The following is a 21,675-nucleotide window of genomic DNA, read 5'->3' as shown; positions in this document are numbered from 1 at the left end:
AGAAAAATATAGTTTGTTAAAGACAGATTTTTCAGTATTATCCTATCATGTCTCAGAAAGGAGAACCTACATCATTTCTTTATTCTGGAAAAAAAATCTATTTGAACTGCGCTCTTTGTTACCCCCTAATGATAAGTTATACAAGACCACATCTGCTATAATGCTCCTCTGTGTGCAAGTATAAGACTAGCTTAACACAACCTTCTATATACAATACTATACAAGACTACAAAAATACTGCCTCAAATATACAAGAATATAACTACTATAATACTGCCCCCTATATACATGAATATAACTACTATAATACTGTTCCTATATACAGGAATATAACTACTATAATACTGCCCCTATATACAAGAATATAACTACTATAATACTGCTCCTATATACAGGAATGTAACTACTATAATACTGCCCCTATATACAAGAATATAACTACTATAATACTGCTCCTATATAGAAGAATATAACTATTATAATACTGCTCCTATATACAGGAATATAACTACTATAATACTGCTCCTATATACAAGAATATAACTACTATAATACTGCTCCTATATACAAGAATATAACTATTATAATACTGCTCCTATATACAGGAATATAACTACTATAATGCGGTTCAGGGAAGAAACAGAGTGCTGCACCTCACACCTATGGCTGACACTAGTGCCGCTAGGCTAAATAAAAAACACATCAGAATTTTGTGTATGAATTGATCAAGCCATACTGCCCCATGTACCTCGTGCCGGTATCTGATACACATGGGTCCCTATACTAAGTCCACACCGTGCCAGTCAGTGGCCACCAACCCCGCAGGCGTGCACAGTCAGGGAACGGGGGCCATGGGACGGCCCTGCGACCCCCATGCCACAGGACCAGACCCAAAAACACCACACCAGAACCCGGCCAGCACCGCCGGCGGAGAAGGTCGCCCCCAAGCAGCACAAGTCTGGATGAGGTATTACACTCACCATAGCTGCAGCAAACAGAATGGGAAAAAACAGGAGGGATTAAAACCATGTGCACTCAGGTGTCTCCTGCTAATTGCGGTCATGTGGGTCTCACCAGGAGGAGTGCAAAACACGGAGAAAAGAGAGAAACAAAATGCGGTTCAGGGAAGAAACAGAGTGCTGCACCTCACACCTATGGCTGATACTAGTGCCGCTTGGCTAAATAAAAAACACATCAGAATTTTGTGTATGAATTGATCAAGCCATACTGCCCTATGTATGGCCGGGTTCTGGTGTGGTGTTTTTGGGTCTGGTCCTATGGCATGGGGGTCGCAGGGCCGTCCCATGGCCCCCGCTCCCTGGCTGTGCACGCCTGCGGGGTTGGTGGCCACTGACTGGCACGGTGTGGACTTAGTGTAGGGACCCATGTGTATCAGATACCGGCACGAGGTACATGGGGCAGTATGGCTTGATCAATTCATACACAAAATTCTGATGTGTTTTTTATTTAGCCTAGCGGCACTAGTATCAGCCATAGGTGTGAGGTGCAGCACTCTGTTTCTTCCCTGAACCGCATAACTACTATAATACTGCTCCTATATACAGGAATATAACTACTATAATACTGCTCCTATATACAGGAATATAACTACTATAATACTGCCCACTATATACAAGAATATAACTACTATAATACTGCTCCTATATACAGGAATATAACTACTATAATACTGCTCCTATATACAGGAATATAACTACTATAATACTGCTCCTATATACAGGAATATAACTACTATAATACTGCCCACTATATACAAGAATATAACTACTATAATACTGCTCCCTATATACAGAAATATAACTACTATAATAGTATGTGTGAGATAAAGATGCAGGCACTGTCTGAATACCTGCTAAACAGTAGCCGCGCACTGGTGCTGTACACTTGGCTTCCCTACCACGCTGATCTGCACTTGTGGTGCTTGGGCAGAGACAAGAGCAGTACAATGTATCCAAACAAGAAATGAGTCCAAGCACTCACCGAGTAGATGATCTTTGGTGGATTTAATCAGACATCCCAGGGAGGGGATGGTGACACTGGTGCGGGAGCGTATAGCAGACAACTGTTTCGCGCCTCGGCGCTTTGTTAAGTATTTGGTCAGACTTGACAAAGCGCCGAAGCGTGAAACAGTTGTCTGCTATACGCTCCCGCACCAGTGTCACCATCCCCTCCCTGTGATGTCTGATTAAATCCACCAAAGATCATCTACTCGGTGAGTGCTTGGACTCATTTCTTGTTGGGGTATAACTACTATAATACTGCCCCCTATATACAAGAATATAACTACTATAATACTGCCCCCTATATACAAGAATATAACTACTATAATACTGCCCCCTATATACAGGAATATAACTACTATAATACTGCTCCCTATATACAAGAATATAACTACTATAATACTGCTCCTATATACAATAATACAGCTACTATAATACTGTTCCTATATACAAGAATATAACTACTATAATACGAACTGGAGAGAATGGAACGGCTGCACATCCCATCTATGGCTGATACTAATGCCGCTAGGCCTATATTAAAAATCAACACCAGAGTGTCTGTATATGAATTGATCAAGCCATATTGCCCCGTGTACCACCGCACAGGTCCTCTGGTCCACACAGGTCCCTACGCTAACTCCACACCGTGTCGGTCAGCGACCGCCAACCCCGCAAAGCGTGCACATGCAGGGAAGGGAGGCCATGGAACGGCCCTGCAACCCCAATGTCACAGGACCAGACCCAAAAAGCCCCACCAAAACCCAGCCAGCACCACCGGCGGGGAAGGCTGCCCCCAAACGACACAAGTATGGATATGGTATTACACTTACCATTGCTGCTCTCACAGAATGGGGAAGACATAGGGTCCAGACATGTGAGCACAGGCATCTCCTGCTAATTTTGGTCCTGGTGAGACCCACATGACCGCAATTAGCAGGAGACACCTGAGTGCACATGGTTTTAATCCCTCCTGTTTTTTCCCATTCTGTTTGCTGCAGCGCAATACCTTATCTAGACTTGTGCTGCTTGGGGGCGACCTTCTCCGCCGGCGGTGCTGGCCGGGTTCTGGTGTGGTGTTTTTGGGTCTGGTCCTGTGGCATGGGGGTTGCAGGGCCGTCCCATGGCCCCCGTTCCCTGACTGTGCACGCCTGCGGGGTTGGTGGCCACTGACTGGCACGGTGTGGACTTAGTGTAGGGACCCATGTGTATCAGATACCGGCACGAGGTACATGGGGCAGTATGGCTTGATCAATTCATACACAAAATTCTGATGTGTTTTTTATTTAGCCTAGCGGCACTAGTATCAGCCATAGGTGTGAGGTGCAGCACTCTGTTTCTTCCCTGAACCGCATAACTACTATAATACTGCTCCTATATACAGGAATATAACTACTATAATACTGCTCCTATATACACGAATATAACTACTATAATACTGCTCCTATATACAAGAATATAACTACTATAATACTGACCATATATACAAGAATATAACTACTATAATACTACCTCCTATATACAAGAATATAACTACTATAATACTGCCCCTATATACAACAATATAACTACTATAATACTGCTCCTATATACAGGAATATAACTACTATAATACTGCTCCTATATACAGGAATATAACTACTATAATACTGCTCCTATATACAGGAATATAACTACTATAATACTGCTCCTATATACAGGAATATAACTACTATAATACTGCTCCTATATACAGGAATATAACTACTATAATACTGCCTGCCAGATTTTGTAGCACACTTCAAGGTACAGTATAATGTGCACCTTTTTCTCTTGTTCAGAAAACGCTGTGGCAGTTAGATAAGAGGAAGCTGGACCAAGGGGAGAAATGTGTAAAACTAATTATGTTAACTAATTTTTTTAATAAATTTAATTTTAATTTTTTGGACTACCTCGGGTTTGGTGGACTATGTGTACAATTGGTAAATTTTTCTGTAATTAATAAAATGCTCAATGCTTATATTTCAATAAACAATTTCCAGTGATGTCACACTTTGTTTAGTAGTGGAGTTGCCTGATAGGAGACATCCACTAATACACAGGGGCTTAGTGTCAGCGCATGGTAACCCTGCTTGTTATTATCCAGGTACCCACCTCCACCAAAGTAAGTGCTGGATACTGTCAGGCCAGGAGCACCAAAAATTACAGTCCGGGTCTATAGCGGTGGTGGGCTTACACTGTATGCCTTCTGCTCAGACCAAGCTAGATCTGTAGCTGTATGGTATATGGTAAGAGCCTTCTGCTCTTGATGGGAAAACCTTGTACAGAGCAGGGTCTCCTATCTTCTATCCAGTAAACAGTGGATGATATATGTTGACTACATGGTCTTAGAGGGTATCTCAACTCTGCACTCTTTACAATAATTGGTTTCCAGATATGACTGTAATTGTTCTTACACTTGAAGGGTTATCTGGCCTTTGTAAACCGAAGTCCCTATCCTAGGGTGAGCAGCTGTCTTCTTCAATGGCCAACATCTTTAATTTTTTCACTGACCACAAGCCTGTTGGTACTAGCAGAGAGCATACTGTTTGTAGTATCTGTTCACTTCAAATAAACATTACAATGCCTTGCACCACTACTAGACACAGTATAGACTCTATAGAGAGTAGGAAGTGGCTTGCCGCCACTATACACATTGCGGAGGCTGCAGAAGTTGCACACGTGCTGCGTCTTCATCAAAAAGATGATCGGCGGGGGGGCCAGGAGTCAGACCCTCACGGATTTAATATTGATGATCTATGCTGAGAGTAGTCCATCAATTTTTAAAGGCTGGATAACCCCTTTAAGGAGGACTATTTGGAGCACAATTTCCCTTTATCCAGAGTGGTAATGAAGAGGAGCTTTCTCTGAGATGTTCCTCTACGATGCAGTCGGGGATCTTATAAATGTTACATAACTCCGCTGGTTTGACTAGAACTACATGGATACAAATCTATTCCCCACCTTCACAATTAAGACCATTCAATGATAAACGGCAGCTCTAAAAATAATTCTCCATTTCTCCTTACCCGAATGACTGCAGAGAGTGGGCTCAACTATCCTGCCTGTTAAATCATAACAAGCGATGGCTCGGAGTCGGAAGCCTCCGCCACAGCCTTTCATGATTCCCCGACTTCTCGCTCCCAGCTGCATCTCATTTTTTGCATCTTGTATTATGCAGTCCGACCAATTTCCATACGGCTGAGATTTATACACTTCACAGGCGCACGCCTCGGTCTCCAGTAAGGGATAAGCCTCTGCGTTCTGACATCTGTCCCGCTTCTTGCTTCTTCCTGTAACCAGAACGGAATGGCGTTATTGAAAAAATATTGTACAAGTATAAGAAGGAACTCCGCTCAATAAACAAATATCCATCTTTTCATCTTTTCAGGCTTCTAATCATGTTTTGCTGTCTGCATTCCAAACGGGAGACACACTATAGATTTTTCTAATCCTGTGCAAAATACAGAAGATATAGAAGTAGTATGTAAGGAGGGTGGAAGGGGGAAGCAACAAACTGTGCAAGGACCTCTTGGAACTGTGAGGTGTCTTCCCTACAGAAAGCTAAGTGAGATGTAAACTGTGATTTGCTATATTGATGCCAACCAGTTGTGCCTTTATCTGCAGACACAGGTATTTTGTTCACTGTATTCTTTGTGCCAGGATGCCTTGTTGCTTTAGATCAGGGATGGGGAATCTTCAGCCCTCCAGCTGTATAGGAAACATCTGTGTGACTGTAATTGGTGTGAGTGAGACTAAGAGATTATGCAGTCACCTAGAAGTAGAACAGATGTTGCAATAGTGTGGGAAACCTGTAAGATACCTGATCTGGCACAGTGAAGAAGAGGCTGTAATGGAATTGGTTCTATCTTTTGTTCTGTGAGGCCCTTGCACAACTTCTCCTCTTAGGCTACATTTATCCTTGGCTAGAGGTAGAACAGATGTTGCAATAGGTAGGGAATCCTGTAAGATGCCTAATCTGGCACAGTGAAGAAGAGGCTGTACTGGAATTGGTTCTCCTATCTTCGGTGCTGTGAGGTCCTTGCACAACTTCTCCTCTCAGGCTACACTTATCCTTGGCTTGGTTTGCACTAAGCAGTGAAGTGAACTTCACTGAACTGACTCGATAGACAGGCTGGGCTAAGTTGGCTCTACTTTCCTTCCGGAATGTTCCTACAGTGTTGTGTGTGAGTGGGTCAACACTTTTGTAGGCTTACCCTGGCCTTGTAACATCCCAAGTACAGTAAAACACCTTGCAGCAAAACACGGCATCAGTATAAAATTGTACAAAGCAGAATAAAAACACAACATATTTATATATATTCAATCTATTTGGAAAGAACTCTACGGGACGCTAGACAACAGCATATACCCAGTAGAGTATGAATGGCTCATGTATTTATGACACTCTCTTCAATTTTATTTGTGATTCATCTATTGTCAAGGAAATCTTCTGTAGGGACTATTCGTAGGAGATACCTCTAAGTAAAGATTTTTTTTTTTTACCTGGACTTGTTTTGGGCTTGCTAGGCTTCAGCACTATAAGACATAGACAAAGGCAGATACCAAAGAGAGGTGGTTTATAGCAAAGAAGAAAACAGGGCTGCCATTATGGTATCGATATCTACCATCTATGGCAGAACAGCATACTGTAGTGGCACCATGTCCAGTGGCACCATGTCCTTTTCTCGAGCCTTGTTTGCCATTATTGTTATCCCACCGCATAGGACATTACATCCCAACTTGTGACTCTCCTGCTCCTCAAGGCATGATGGGAGCTGCAGTTGTACAACAGATAGAAAGTCCCAGGCTGGGTAACATTAGTGCCATAGCCACAAAGGGAAGGCAACAGATGGGGTGGCCAGCTGATGTGATGTTGGTGCAAAATATGGTAATCAGACATACTTGTGAACTTGGAACAGAACATTTTCTGCACAAGCAGATAACAGATTAGGGTCTTTGTAAGGGACAATAGTAGCAGGTCAAAGTAAGGCATTACCATTTGCATATGGGAGGATGTTTTGATCCCCTTGCAAGTTGAATACAGGACAAAAGCTTTAGGGGTGGATATGACTGAATTCACTCTTCTAGCAACAAAACTAATTTTAGGAAAGGAACCGTGAGGTCCTTGCACAACTTCAATTACTCACACACATTACATTTACCCATACTCATCCTTCTCATGTGCTTAGAATTGGTCTGCACAGTGAACTGAACTCAACTGAATTGACTTCCTCTCAGTGGAGAGGCTGGGCTAATTTAGCTTTACTTACTGTAGCTCATAGAAGGTTCCTTCAGTGTTGCATGAGACTAGGTCAACACTGTAGGAGAGTAGAACTAATGGCATGGAAGTCATATAGCATTGTCTGCAGCCCGAGGCCCACTAGGTGACTAGTAGTTGCAGGAGAGCTGTTAGTTCTTGCTTATCCCTTCTGGCTTTTACAGGATTCTTTTAAGGGCGGACTGGTCATCTGACATTTCTGAAAATGTTAGATGGACCGGTCCCCTCCACTGGGCCTTTTTTGACACTAAGGCCGCCATGGTATATAGCAGGGGTCCTCAACTGGCGGACTGCGGTCCACACCCGGAGGGGGGCTCAACTGGCGGACTGCGGTCCACACCAGGGGGGCTAGATACTACTGGGGGGAGCTCACAGGGGGCTATATACTACTGGGTGACAGCGCACAGGGGGCAATATACTACAGGGGGAGAGCGCACAGGGGGGCTATATACTACTGGGGGAGTAACAGGGGGCTATATACTGACGTTCAGCTCGGATCTTCACCTGACAATAGACCCCGGTAAGTGGACCTTCACTAAAAGTTGTTGAGTACCCCTGGTATATAGAATCTTGATCATGTCTGTGTCATACACTGTATCAGAGCCATAACCAGCTTTCCTGAGCCAATAGTTGGCTACTTGGTGCTAAAAAGACAATTTCCATGATTTCCGTCCCTCCTTGTTTCTTGGACCTCTGAGCAGTGCTACATCGCATTAGCAAATAATAACAGAGGGAGATACAGAATGAGATTACTCACCGGAATGAATAAGGCTCCGAATTGTTAATCATCAAAGAGCGGAAAGAGCGGCCGTCTATCAGAGGCCAGACATTGAGCGCCATAGTGCCACTTTTCTAACAGGAAGGTTATATGGGCTATTTATGTCCCTCAATTACATGCCCCGTGTAAAACAATTACTCTGCCTTTGTTTTCAATAAACATTTCAAGCGTTATTCACAATTTTCCGCTGTCCCCGGCGGCGGCTGCATTTTACACCAAAGGCAATAAATGAAATTTAACATGAAGCCGAGCTTTTCTGTACACAGTTCCTTTGAAGTTTTAAAGCCCATGAAGGTGAAATGGAGAAGGATTATGCTTTTTATGTTTTTTTATTGATGTTTTATGCTGTTTGTTCTAATGAACTTGAATTTATTTGCCTGCTGGATTTTCTCATACAGTCAGAGTTATGGATTCATTGAGTCTTTTAATGAACTCCACTAGAAAAACATGTCAACTGGAAGATTATGGGGCTGGTGTGGGTCCTGTCAGATCGTCTGGATGATTAGTCTCGGTGTTTTCTTGTTTTGGTGCTATTAGTATTGGATTAGTGTCTCAGAATCCAACGTGTCACTGCTGTTTCGGTGTATGTTTAAAGGCCAGCACTAGGTGCTGTATATTTTACAGGGTTTCCTTTAGGAAGGTGTTAACTACTTTTTGGCCACAAGATGGCACAATTGTCTCCACAACAAGCATACTGAAGTATGCCTAAGGGTTAACTGCCTTTTAACACTTGTGTGTGAGAGGAATATTGCCAGACACCTCCCTATTTCTGGGCCTATCCCAAGTCCTTCTGGAAGATTCCCTTCAGTGCTGCCCTATCAGGTACCAAGGTACCTCAGGCTGCTCTCCACCAATAGGAAACTAGTCCCAGCCCCTAGTTATAAGTTATAAGACATGTGGTCAGTCTTAGGTGAGTAGCAGGGCAGAGAAGTAGTGTGTGCTGCTAAGCTGATTTCTTTTCTTTTCCTCCAAGTTCCTTCAAGTCAAGCTATGGCCTGATAACCTACTAAAGGGGAAACTACCACAGACGAGGGGATTTCACACTTGACTCTGTTGTGGGGGATTGTTGCTCTCGAGATTATAAAGGTCTGAACAAGGACTATTTCTGAAGTGGTTAGAGAAGTGCGAGTAGCCAAGGTGCCCCACTGACTCTTTCTTGGTTTTCTTCAGCTTACATTGGGAAGCTAGCTCTGCCGAGTGGAGCAAACCTGGGGCCTGTATCATGGCATGCTCTATTGTAGTGCTGCCCAACCTGAGCCTCTGCTAGTAGTAAAGTGTACCTGTCGTTATAACTTTCAAAATCTAAACCAACAGTAGATGTGATATAAAGCAAGTTTGTAATTTACATTCATTATTTTTTATTTTTTTTACTTATCATAAAGAACATGGCACTTCCTGTTTTCTGACAGTTTTTTTTCTCAAAGAGTCAGAAAACAGGAAGTCCTGTGTATCCCAGACCATCTGAGCGCTCACAGAGAGAAGACAGTCATGTGATTGATGGACACATTGAGCCGTGACTGGCCGGAATTTCTGCGTTTAATCTGTTTTTTCAACCAGCGCAAGTCAGAAAATCTGCCTCAAGGAGCCTGGACCTGGATTTCTGGTAAGTTCAGCTTTGTTTTACAGCATGATAACAACAACAAACAATAATGAATGTATATGGCAAGCTTTCTTTATATGACATATGCTGTTGATTTAGACTTTGAAAGTTATAACGACAGGTACACTTAAATCTTACACATTAATGTAACCATTGGAGTCCTTTTGCCAACAGGAGGAGGATTGAGCATTTCAACTTTTGATCCTTTTGTTCTTGTGTAGAAAAGCCATCACCTAGTGTGACACTGTTTGGAAGACATAGATGCTGAACAGATCTGAGCGTGCATGTGTGTCAGGTCAACAGTAGAGAGTTTCCAGGTTAATGAGCGTTCATACAGCTATCTCCTATGTATGACCAGCATATGTGTATCTGTGAGGTCTTACACTGCAATGGGCGGCCAACACCACTGGGCACCAGCACCGCGAGGGGCCTCTCTCCTCCATGAAGGCCACTTCATGATCACTCCATGATCCTTCCAACCAAATCTTGTTTGTCTTTCATTGAGTTATTAATGGGACACGGTTAACAGAATAGTAATGTAACTGTAATTACATCAGTTGTAGACAGGATTCCCGCAATAAATTGATCCATTAAGCATAATTACCGCCACAGCGGGACACAACAGCTGCACCTAGGAGGATGCTGAATGCGCAAAGACCAGAATCCTTTATATTCCGTAATGAGAAGGTAAATTACACTCAGGTCCATTAAAACAATTAAACAATTAGCAGGTAAAACAGTGTCCTAGAAAGTACTGTATACTATAACAGCACACTGTATGGGTGAGGGCAATGATGTGCGCAGGGAGGTGAGGCCTGGTGCTCCCTATGGTACTGTATATCTAACAACTTACTGCACCAGTGATGGTTTATATGAGTATCTATTTTATATTCAGAATAGTATACAGATATAACCCTCCAGAGCTGCACTCCTAAAAACCCATTTACAATATCTAACACTGATCTTGAGTTACATCCTGTATTATACAGAGCTGCAATCACTATTCTGCTGGTGAGGTCACTGTGTACATACATTACATTACTGATCCTGTACTGATCCTGAGTAACATCCTGTATTATACTCCAGAGCTGCACTCACTATTCTGCTGGTGGGGTCACTGTGTACATACATTACATTACTTATGAATAAGTATGAATAATGATTACAGCTCTATTATAATGTAATGTATGTACACAGTGACCCCACCAGCAGAATAGTGAGTGCAGCCCTGGAGTATAATACAGGATTTAACTCAGGATGAGTACAGGATCAGTAATGTAATGTATGCACACAGTGACAACACCAGCAGAATAGTGAGTGCAGCCCTGGAGTATAATACAGGATTTAACTCAGGATCAGTACAGGATCAGTAATGTAATGTATGTACACAGTGACCCCACCAGCAGAATAGTGAGTGCAGCTCTGGAGTATAATACAGGATTTAACTCAGGATCAGTACAGGATCAGTAATGTAATGTATGTGCACAGTGACCCCACCAGCAGAATAGTGAGTGCAGCTCTGGAGTATAATACAGGATGTAACTCAGGTTCAGTGTAAGGTATTGTAGATGGATTTTCAGGCAGATAAACATTACCTCTATCTAATGATATAGGAGCCATCACTACGCTAACTTGAAGTGATTAATATTATACAGTTTTATATCCTTATTATCAGTCTGTAATGACAATGGAAGGAGGAACCTACCAGTGAGGGATCTTCTCTTTATTCTAAATGAAGTGCAGTCTGATGTACAAGCGGTAAATTTAGTCCATGTGGTAAATGTACAATCTTCCTTGCAGGGCACCTTACACTCCTGCGCTGAGGGTGGGGCTGGACCGGCCCACTGGAGACATTCAGTCACATCGGCAGGACGATCCTCAGCAGTGACACAGTTGACCTCTGGAAGACAAGACAATGGCAGAATTCATGTCAGACATCCTTTTCCCAGTGACTGAGAGCAGTAAAGCTCTAGCATCTAACATCTAGCTCCTCTTGAGGCCCCATCCTCAGGAATGAGAGCTTTAAGCATATGTCTAGTTTGGTTCTCCTAAAACCCGCCCGCATTATTTCCACCATTTTGTACACCAGACCACTTTGTCAGCTGCCATCGCTTGCCCTACTCTGCACCCACCATCATGACATGGTCATGTGATTCATGCCGAAAACACCAGTCTGCCACATCTGACAAACCATGATGATGTAAAGATGGAGTGGACGTCATCGGAAATCATGGAGGGACTGAATATACTATTGCTTATTGAATATATAGTTACCATATACTGTTTGCATCAGTGCTCAGTGTAAAGGAGCAGGGACTCTTGTCTTTGATAGAAGTCCCTGCAGCCGTAAAACTGATTTGGCCAAAATGAATCACAAAAAATGGTATTCTTTCTGACTTGCCTGTTCCAGGGAGGGTGCCCTGGGGAAGCTCTGATGATGTGACTGCCCAGATATGCACAATCATCATATAGCATATATGGAAAATGATATACAGTGGTACCTTGGTTTAAGAGAAACTTGGATTGAGAGCGTTTTGCAAGAAGAGCTCACAGTTTTTCAAAATTATGACTTGCTTTAAGAGCATTGCTTTGGTTTAAGAGCTATGTACAACACTGTATTCTGACCCAGGAAGTCTCCCTCACCTTCCAAATCTGTCAGCTCTTGTGTTTCCCATCCTCTCCATCCCTGCTATAATCTGCTTGCACTCACACTCAGCTATAAACACTACTGCTATAATATGTCTGCACTTACACTTAGCTATACACTCTGCTGTATATAAAGTTTCTGTTACTGTCCTCCTGCAAAGCTCTGTGATTCTCACTTCCTGATTGGTCCATGCTGAACACACCTCCCTTCCCCATTGCTGTCATGTGACCACACAGACCTCTGACAGCAGCCCTGCTTCTCTATTCTAGCCTGTTGTACTACACTACTGCATTATGGAGATCTGCAGCTCCATCCTGTATCTACAAACTGCTGCAGTTTTTTCAAGGGGTGACAGGTTCCCTTTCAGGTTTATGCAGTTACTATACATTACATCCAACATGCTGCTATACTGTACAGTAACTTATATTCAAAGAAAGACAGATACTGATTTCACGTAGCAAAATAATCTTTATTAAATACACTTTTTAAAATAATTCATATATATTTATAAAAAAGAGAGATGACCAAACATTAAAAAAGAGAACGGCGGCTGTCCTGGAGGTATTCCTATTGTAACCACATCACATATGCTGGGATCCCTTGACCTACAACTTGCATCACAAACCAGGGGGATAAATTCTGAAATCTCCTACAGTAGGGTATTATGTTACTTGTATTGCAAAATAAAGTGCTAGTGCATTCAATTCATAAACAGACCTACAGCTAGTTAGTTAGTCTCCTATCCACCCTTCACCTAGATATTACCACCCCATCGTATCCAGGGATCCAGCCAGTCAATTACCTTTCACAGTGTGTTATTGTATGTATCCTCCAGGACGCCACCACCCCGACGCGCGTTTCGTTGCCTTCGTCCGGGGGTCAGATTGACCGGCACAATCCAGATTAACCGGCACAATCATCGTACTTCATTATAGGTATTGCAGATAGACAAAACCGCGAACTGTACAGTAACTTATAATATCACAGATTCAGCTGTTTCTAAATGTTTGTTTCTTCTGTTTTACATGTTATTCAGAATAATAATAATAATAATGGGGTGTGGAACCAATTGTCTGCATATTAGTGATTCTTTATGGGAAAATTTGCTTTGGTTTAAGAGTGGATTTGGATTACAAGCACAGTCCCGAAACGAATTATGCTTGTTATCCAAGGGACCACTGTATTAGATATGTGCAATCATTATTATGTGGAAAATTACCATATATGGGCAGTCTGTATGTGGACAGTTACCATATATGGATAGTCTGTATGTGGACAGTTACCATATATGGATAGTCTGTATGTGGACAGTTACCATATATGGGCAGTCTGTATGTGGACAGTTACCATATATGGACAGTCTGTATGTGGACAGTTACCATATATGGACAATCTGTATGCAGACAATTACTATATATGGACAGTCTGTATGTAGACAGTTACCATATATAAATAGTCTGTATGTGGACAGTTACCATATATGGGCAGTCTGTATGTGGACAGTTACCATATATGGACAGTCTGTATGTGTACAGTTACCATATATGGATAGTCTGTATGTGGACAGCTACCATACATGGACAGTCTGTATGTGGTGAGTTACCATATATGGACAATCTGTATGTAGACAATTACTATATATTGCCAGTCTGTATGTGGACAGTTACCATATATGGACAGTCTGTATGTGGACAATTACCACATATGAACAGTCTGTATGTGGACAATTACCATATATGGGCAGTCTGCATGCAGACAATTACCATATATGGACAATCATTATAAACCATTACCATTAATGTACAGTCTTGATTGGCTGCTGATTAGGGGAGGGGCCAGGAGTAGGCAGAGTAGGCAGTCACCTATGGTACCACTAAGAGAGGGCCCCCTGCTGATAAGTGTTCTCTCCCCCCCCAGCAGATGTACAAACAGTATTGAAACACAAAGACAGTATACATTACAGATGAGTACGTTTTTTACCATTTTTAGTCAATAACAGTTTTCTTCACTTTAAAATTATTTTCCATTTGAAATAAAAAGGATAAAGATGTTTTTTTTTTCTCTCTCTTTTTGAAGAGTATCTACCTTTGTTTGCCATTTATTGTACTCGGCAGCAGCGGCGCACTGTACCTTCTTGGCGTGCAGACTCCAGACACAAAGCTCTCACAATAAGTGCTAATGTCATGAATAGCGGTGACAAGCAGTTGATCATAAAAGTATATTATATATATATTTTTTGTCACCATAGTAACTTGGCACATGCATCAGGTCGATGTACATTTAAGCACCAAAACACTTTGTCTCGTACCTTAGAAGAACCTATTTAAGCGAGGATTTACGAGCCGCCGCTCGCTAGGAAGAAAGCCACCACATGCTGGGTAAAGAAAAAGTCTTTAAATGGAGCGAGATCTGTCATCCTCACAACCTGTGACTGTTAATAAGTGACAGTCCTCACAGCGTGCCCGGGACCGCCAACACTCGCTCCTGCACATCTGAAATAAATGACGATGCCGCCGCCGTGTAGGATCGCACCATGAGGAGGCCCTAGGCGCCATCTGTACAGATAAGACAATGTCAGCAACTCTAGCAGCCGCCTGATTGGCTGATGAATTAGTGTTTTTATACCGAGGTTCCTCTAGAGTTCTAGTTGACGTCTTGTCAAGGTAATAAACCTACTGGAAACGTGATATGGTAAATGTTATATACTATAGAGTAGTAGTCCCGGCATGTTTCGCCACAGCAGGAGAGTCAGGGGTTTGATACTACTACTGCGCACAGTGTAGAAATTTACTAGCAAATATATATGGCCACGATAGTATCATGATTAGGAAGACCTTAAAGGGGTATTCCGTGAACAAAAAATACATACTTTCATATCAACAGGTATCAGAAAGTTTTACAGATTTGTAAAAATCTATTTTAAAAAAATCTCCTGTTTTCCAGTACTTCAGCTGCTGTACGTCCTGTAGGAAGTGGTGTATTCTCTCCAGCCTCGTATGGTGCTCTCTGCTGCCACCTCTGTCCATGTCAGGAACTGTGCAAAGCAGTAGCAAATCCCTATAGAAAACCTCTCCTGCTCTGGACAGTTCCTCACATGGACAGAGGTGGCAGCAGGGAGCACTGTGTTAGACTGGAAAGAATACAGCACTTCCTGCATGACATACAGCAGCTGATAAGTACTGGAAGACTTGAGATTTTTTATAGAAGTATTTTACAAATATGCGCACAGTATCTATCTGGAGTGCAGGGAAGTATCTGTTCTTTTGGAATCTACTTTGTCCATTGTCAGAACATTCCTCTGGCACCCGCCAATCTAGAAAGTGCTGAGATAGATAGATAGCTAGATAGGACAGATAGTTTTGCAGCACGTCCCAATCCCTTCAGTATGATAGCTGCAATACCAGTTATAGCCACTGCTAAATGTATGGAGCTGTTGCTGGTAGGAAGTGAAGAGACGGCTACAGCCTCTTCAGATTGATCAGCTGATTCTGTGACGGTGCTGGAAGTTGAGCGCCAACCAATAAGAAATCATAAGACATCAATACCCTATCATGATGATAGGACATCAATAAAAAAAGACAGTGGAAAACCTCATTAATTCAACTGATATATCATGAAATTAAAGGGGTTTTCCCAATTTTGGGGAAAGCATGTTTGTATCAATTCCTCATGTATTTTAAGATATCTGATGACTTATAGTATTAAAGGGGTACTCCGACAAAAATATGTCTCTTAGTTATATAGATTTGTAATTTATTTCTGTTTAAAAATCTCCATTCGTCCAGTACTTATCAGCTGCTCTATGTATGTATGTTTTTTTCTGACACAGTGCTCTCTGCTGCCACCTCTGTCCATGTCAGGAACTGTCCAGAGCAGGAGCGGTTTTCTATGGGGATTTACTGCTGCTCTGGACAGTTCCTGACATGGACAGAGGTGGTAGCAATGATCACTGTGTCAGACTGGAAAGAATATACCACTTCTTGCAGGACATACAGCAGCTGATAAGTACTGGAAAACTGGAGATTTTTAAACAGAAGTAAATTACAAATCTATATTACTTTTTAAAACCAGTCGATTTGAAAGAAAAAGATTTTTGACGGAGTACCCCTTTAATTTCCATTGTTTACTCTCTGTGAATAAATCCATCAGCAATACCACCATGAATGTCACTATAAAAACAACGGATCCTGCAAAATAATAATTAAAAAAAAGTCCTAAAAAAAAAAAATTAAAAAAAATAAATTAATGAAGTGGAAACTGACTGCTGCACGCTCAAGGGGTTAGAAACTAAACCAGATTGAAAATTCAAAAATTTTAGTGACATTTAATTAAAAAAAAAATATGATTTTATAAATTAAAAAGGCAAGATCTTATCATAGCAACGAAAACAACCCACGCAGGGGAATATCAGCACGCTTTAGAACGTGAAGGTACAGAATCAAAGGATAGGAAGAACAAAGAGCAACAGAATACAACACTTGTGTAACTCAAAGCTTACATAAGGAAAAAACATCATAACCTGCCTCTAGATGATACAGGATCCTACAAGAAAGAGATAGCCACCGCTATCTCCTATAGGCTCCCTCGCAGACCCCCCCCCCCCCCCCCCCCCCCAACCAGTGGCGGTCTTTGGCACCAAGCACCCCCAACATCCAGGGGGGCCCCCACGCCCCGCTCTTGTGCTCAAGACCGCTGGACAGGGCCGCTGCCCCGCTCGCTGCTGCCATCTTAACTGTAACTATGAGCACTCATAATGAGCGCTCATAGTTACATGCAGCAGCACTGACAGGGCGGGAGACATTGGCTCCCTTCCTGTCAGTCACTCTTGTGGCCGCAGGAAGGGTTTTCCCTGCGGTAACAAGTGGCAGCTTTGTCCTTGTGGTGGCGGCGCTCTAGTGACATCACTGGAGCATCGGCGCCAGGACAAGGGGAGTGCGGCCTCTTGTGATCGCAGGGAAAACCCTTTCTGCGGCCACAAGAGTAAAGAGAAGAGGAGATGCCCGGACCCAGGTGAGTATAAGTGTTTGTTTTATTGTGTTATATACTATATGGGAGGGGGAGCACACAGGGGTCTGTTTAACTGGGGGAGCGCACATCGGGGGTCTATATAAATGAGGGGAGCACACAGGGGGGCTATATATAACTGGGAGAGCACACAGGGGGGCTATAGACTACTGGGGCTTCACAGAGGGGTCTATATACTACTGGGGGCAGCACACAGGGGGTCTATATACTACTTGGGGCAGCAGAATGGGGTCTATAAACAACTTGGAGAGCACACAGGAGGTCTATATCAAAGTGGGGGAGCACACAGGGGGACTATATACTACTAGGGGAGCACACAGGGGTCTATATACTACTGTTGGGGCACACAGGGGGTCTATATACTACTGGGGGAACATACAGGGGGTCTATATACTACTTGTGAGGCACACAGGTTGTATATATATAACTGGGGGAGCACACAGGGGTCTGTATACTACTGGGGCAGCACACAAGGGGTCTATATAATACTGGTGGGGCACACAGGGGGTCTGTATACTACTGGGGGAACCACACAGGGGGTTTATATACTACTGGAGGAGCACACAGGGGTCTATATCCAAGTGGGGGAGCACACAGGAGGTCTATATCCAAGTGGGGTAGCACACAGGGGGCCTAAATACCCCTGAAGGAGCACACAGGGGGGCCTATATACTAGTAGGGGAGCACACAGGGGGGCTATATACTAGTGTGGGAGCACACAAGGAGTATATACAACTGGGGGTCTATATACAACTGGGGCAGCACACAGGAGGTCTATATACTTCTGAGGGAGCACACGGGGGGCTATATATAACTAGGGGAACACACAGGGGTCTATATACTACTGGGGGAAGCAAACAAGGGGTATATACTACTGGGGGCAGGACACAAGGGGTATATACTATTGGCGGCAGCACAGAAGGAGTATATATTACTATCCGTAGCGCACAATTGGGGTATATACTACTGGGGGCAATACACAGTGGTCTATTGTTTTGGAACTTCGCTTGGGGCCCCAGAAATGCCAAGACCGCCCCTGCCCCAACTGCCCCAGGTCACCCAAGTGCTGACCTGACAGGGCGTCACTCGCTCCTCCTGGTGATCCCCTGAGTAATATGGCCTTAAAGGGGTTATCCAGTGCTACAAAAACATGGCCACGTTCTTTTAGAGACAACACGACTCTTGTCTCCAGTTCAGGTGCGGTTTGCAACTAATCTCCATTCACTTCAATGGAACTGAGCAGCAAAACCCCGCCCAAGCTGGACATAAGAGTGGTGCTGTCTCTGGAAGAAAGTGGCCATGTTTTTGTAGCGCTGGATAACCCCTTTAAGTAAACCTGGGTATTAATTCTTTTTTTTTTTTTTTAGCACCTGTAGATTGGGGCTACAGGAATAATTTTTCCTTGAGGGGGTCTTTCAGACAAATCATTCGAGGTTCTGTTGGGGGGACTATAATCTACAGATCAGTACTAGAGATGAGCGCAACTCAAGCAAACTCGAATTGTAATGCTCTACATTTGAATACCAGTGGCTGAAGAAGTTGCATGCAGTCCTAGAAAGTCCAGGAAAACATGGGACAGAGGAAGGAGTCTGGCCTGTAATAATAGGGGGTGAAGGGATAAACGTTGTTCTTGGTGACACATAGGAAGACACTAGAGATGAATCCACTCATTCGGCGTAATACCGGTGGGTGAAGAAGATAGATGCAGCCCAAGGGAGTCCGGGACAACATGACCATAGGCCACAGGCTGTATCCATGTTTTCTAGGACTCCATAGGGCTGCATCTAACTTCTTCAACCACTGGTAATTAAATGCTGATTGGGGTTTGAACATGCTCATCTAAAGAAGACACCAAAAATTTGCAAAATTTGCATTGGGACCCAGGAGCCTATAATACAAACTGTGTCCATTATCCGCATCAAAGACCGATTGAAGATCAATACACATGGCAGGCCCGGTTATCTGAGGCGTCTGAGGTAAATGTGAATGGTGTCGCAGCACATTCACCACCGTATCACTCAGTCGTCGAGAAGCAATTTTTTTTTACTTCAAAAGCAAAAAATAAAAAATAAATAAATAATTTGATTGCATTTAAATTTCTCTCAGCCCACGAAATGTGTCATGTGTGCCCGGCCTCGCAGACGATTCTTCACATGCCAGGTTACTGCTGGATGGCTGCGAGAGACGCTCACTGACAGCTCACAGATTACTATTTCACTTTTCAAAGTCCTGGTAAATGCGCGTGGTGAATGGAATTTGTTTTAGAAACCTGTATCAGTAGAGGCAGACGTAGCCTGCATTATATGCTTTCACATATACAGCTTAGGGCCTCGTGCATGACTGATCCGCGTGCTGCAGATCTGTAATGCGGCGGCCATAGACTCCCTCTGGCCCCAACCTGTATCTCTGCCTTATGACACGTTTAAAGGGAATCTGTCAGCTGAAATTCACGTTCCAAACTGCTGACACTGTTAAGCCCCTATTACATGGGGCGATCTCCGGGAGCAAGCGATCCGTAATGGCTGATAATAGGTCAAATACGGCCGATAATCGCTTTGTGTTAAAGGGCCTAAAGATAGCTGTTAGGGACGGAAGACACATGGTACCGTACATATATCTGGCTGTGATTCTTAAATGTAGAAAAATGCTTTAAGTCTATAGTACAAAGGGGGACATTCATGAAGACTGACTTCATCTAGTCTTAAAGTGACTCTGTACCCACAATCTCCCCCTCCCCCCAAACTGCTTGTACCTTCGGATAGCTGATTTTAATCCAAGATCTGTTCTGGGGTCCGTTCGGCAGGTGATGCAGTTATTGTCCTAAAAAACAACTTTTAAACTTGCAGCCCTGTGCCCAACAGTCGTGGCTTAGAATGTTAATGCATTAGGCTGGCACAACCTCTCTGTCCCTCCTCCTCCCCACCCTCCTCATCACTAGGAATGCTCCAGGCAGATTGTCTCCTATTCCCCACCTGTGTCAGCCCGGCACATGGGCTGGATCGTTAAGGCACCTGTGCAATGTTCAGACAGGAGAAAATGTGCCAGTGGCATTCCAAATGATGAAGAGGGTGGGGAGGAGGGACGGAGGGGTGGTGCAAAGTTAGGGCACAGATGCTCTAGGCCATGGCCGTTGGGCACGGGGCTGCAAGTTTAAAAGTTGTTTTTTAGGACAATAACTGCATCACCTGCCAAACAGACCCAAGGACAGATCTTGGACTAAAAGCAGCTATCCAAAGGTGCAAGTGTTTTTTTTTTTTTTTTTTTTTAGGGGGGGGGGGATCAGATTGTGGGTACCGAGTCACTCCTCCCCCCCCCCCATACCTGACCCTGCTTGGGACTCAGCTTCCAGGTGTCAATCAAGCAGGGAGGGGGGAAAGGATGTATTCCAGTTTGCAGCTATTCAGGAGCCTGGGAAAGCCTCTTTGACTCTTTGTACCAGAGAACCAGACAGACATATGTAAGGTACCAAGTGTCTCCTTGTCCTAACAACTATTTATTAGTTTTAACAGTTGGGAACGTAACTTATAGCTGACAGATTCCCTTTAATTGTTTCATTGTGTGAACAACCTGCAGCCCCATGTAGAGTGTCTACAGGTCTGGAATATGGAATAGTAAGAACTGCATGTCCCAGAACAGGTCATTGCTGTTCTGTCAAGGAAGCCTCAAACTAGTCTTTCCTCTGCTGCACTAACCTATCACAGGGCAGACTGTAGAGGTATTCTTTAAGACAGTTTCAGTAAGAGACAGAGAGAATGAGAAAGAACCTGAGAGACTTTTGAGGGCCAGGCCTAGAGGCCAGGACCCACCTATGGGGTTCTATGATATCTCTTGAAGTGTTCCTGTGCTAGTCAGACTATTCTAGTAAAACCTGCGGTGAAGCTACTATAGATGGGGACCAAGGACTTATCCATGCTGAGGGCTACCTTCTGCAGGCCTACCTTCAGTGCTCTGGGGTGGGCCAGTACTTGGGAAAAGACTGACTCTGAGCGAGGGAACTGGGTGGTGTTTCCCCGCGCCGGTGCTGATCGATTAAGGTTAAAATAAAAACAGTGATGTACCTGATGGTAGATTCCCTTTAACATATGAGCAATGTGCAGTAAGCTCTATAGCACCACCTAATGGTGGCTGTAAGCAGTCAGAATTGTAGTGCTAGGTCTAAGCAGTGGTTTATAGTGATCTATGAAGATGTTTTGCAGAATTAATCAGCACGTAATGAGAGTGTTCAAAGGTGAGAATCTACTTTTACTCTTAATAGAGATGTTATTTTTTACTTGTTCCTTTGGGAACTGTAGGTAAATCCATTAG

The 21,675-nt window shown here is 43.4% G+C and overlaps 1 protein-coding gene across 3 annotated transcripts in view; it reads right to left on the bottom strand.

Moving 5' to 3' along the window:
* Positions 1 to 21,675, bottom strand: part of THSD7B (thrombospondin type 1 domain containing 7B) — a 420,171-nt gene that overhangs the window by 122,704 nt on the left and 275,792 nt on the right. For all 3 annotated transcript variants that reach the window (XM_069982655.1, XM_069982658.1, XM_069982657.1), the window contains 2 exons: positions 11,404 to 11,598; positions 5,069 to 5,332 (listed from right to left, as the gene is read on the bottom strand). In XM_069982655.1, coding sequence (XP_069838756.1) covers positions 5,069 to 5,332; positions 11,404 to 11,598 — 459 coding nt within the window. The remainder of the gene's footprint in view (positions 1 to 5,068; positions 5,333 to 11,403; positions 11,599 to 21,675) is intronic.

This window comes from Dendropsophus ebraccatus, chromosome 9 (genome assembly GCF_027789765.1).
Source record: "Dendropsophus ebraccatus isolate aDenEbr1 chromosome 9, aDenEbr1.pat, whole genome shotgun sequence".
NCBI lineage: Eukaryota > Metazoa > Chordata > Amphibia > Anura > Hylidae > Dendropsophus > Dendropsophus ebraccatus.
The sequence above is the reverse complement of the archived record's forward strand: the minus strand, read 5'-3'. Positions and strand labels throughout refer to the sequence as shown.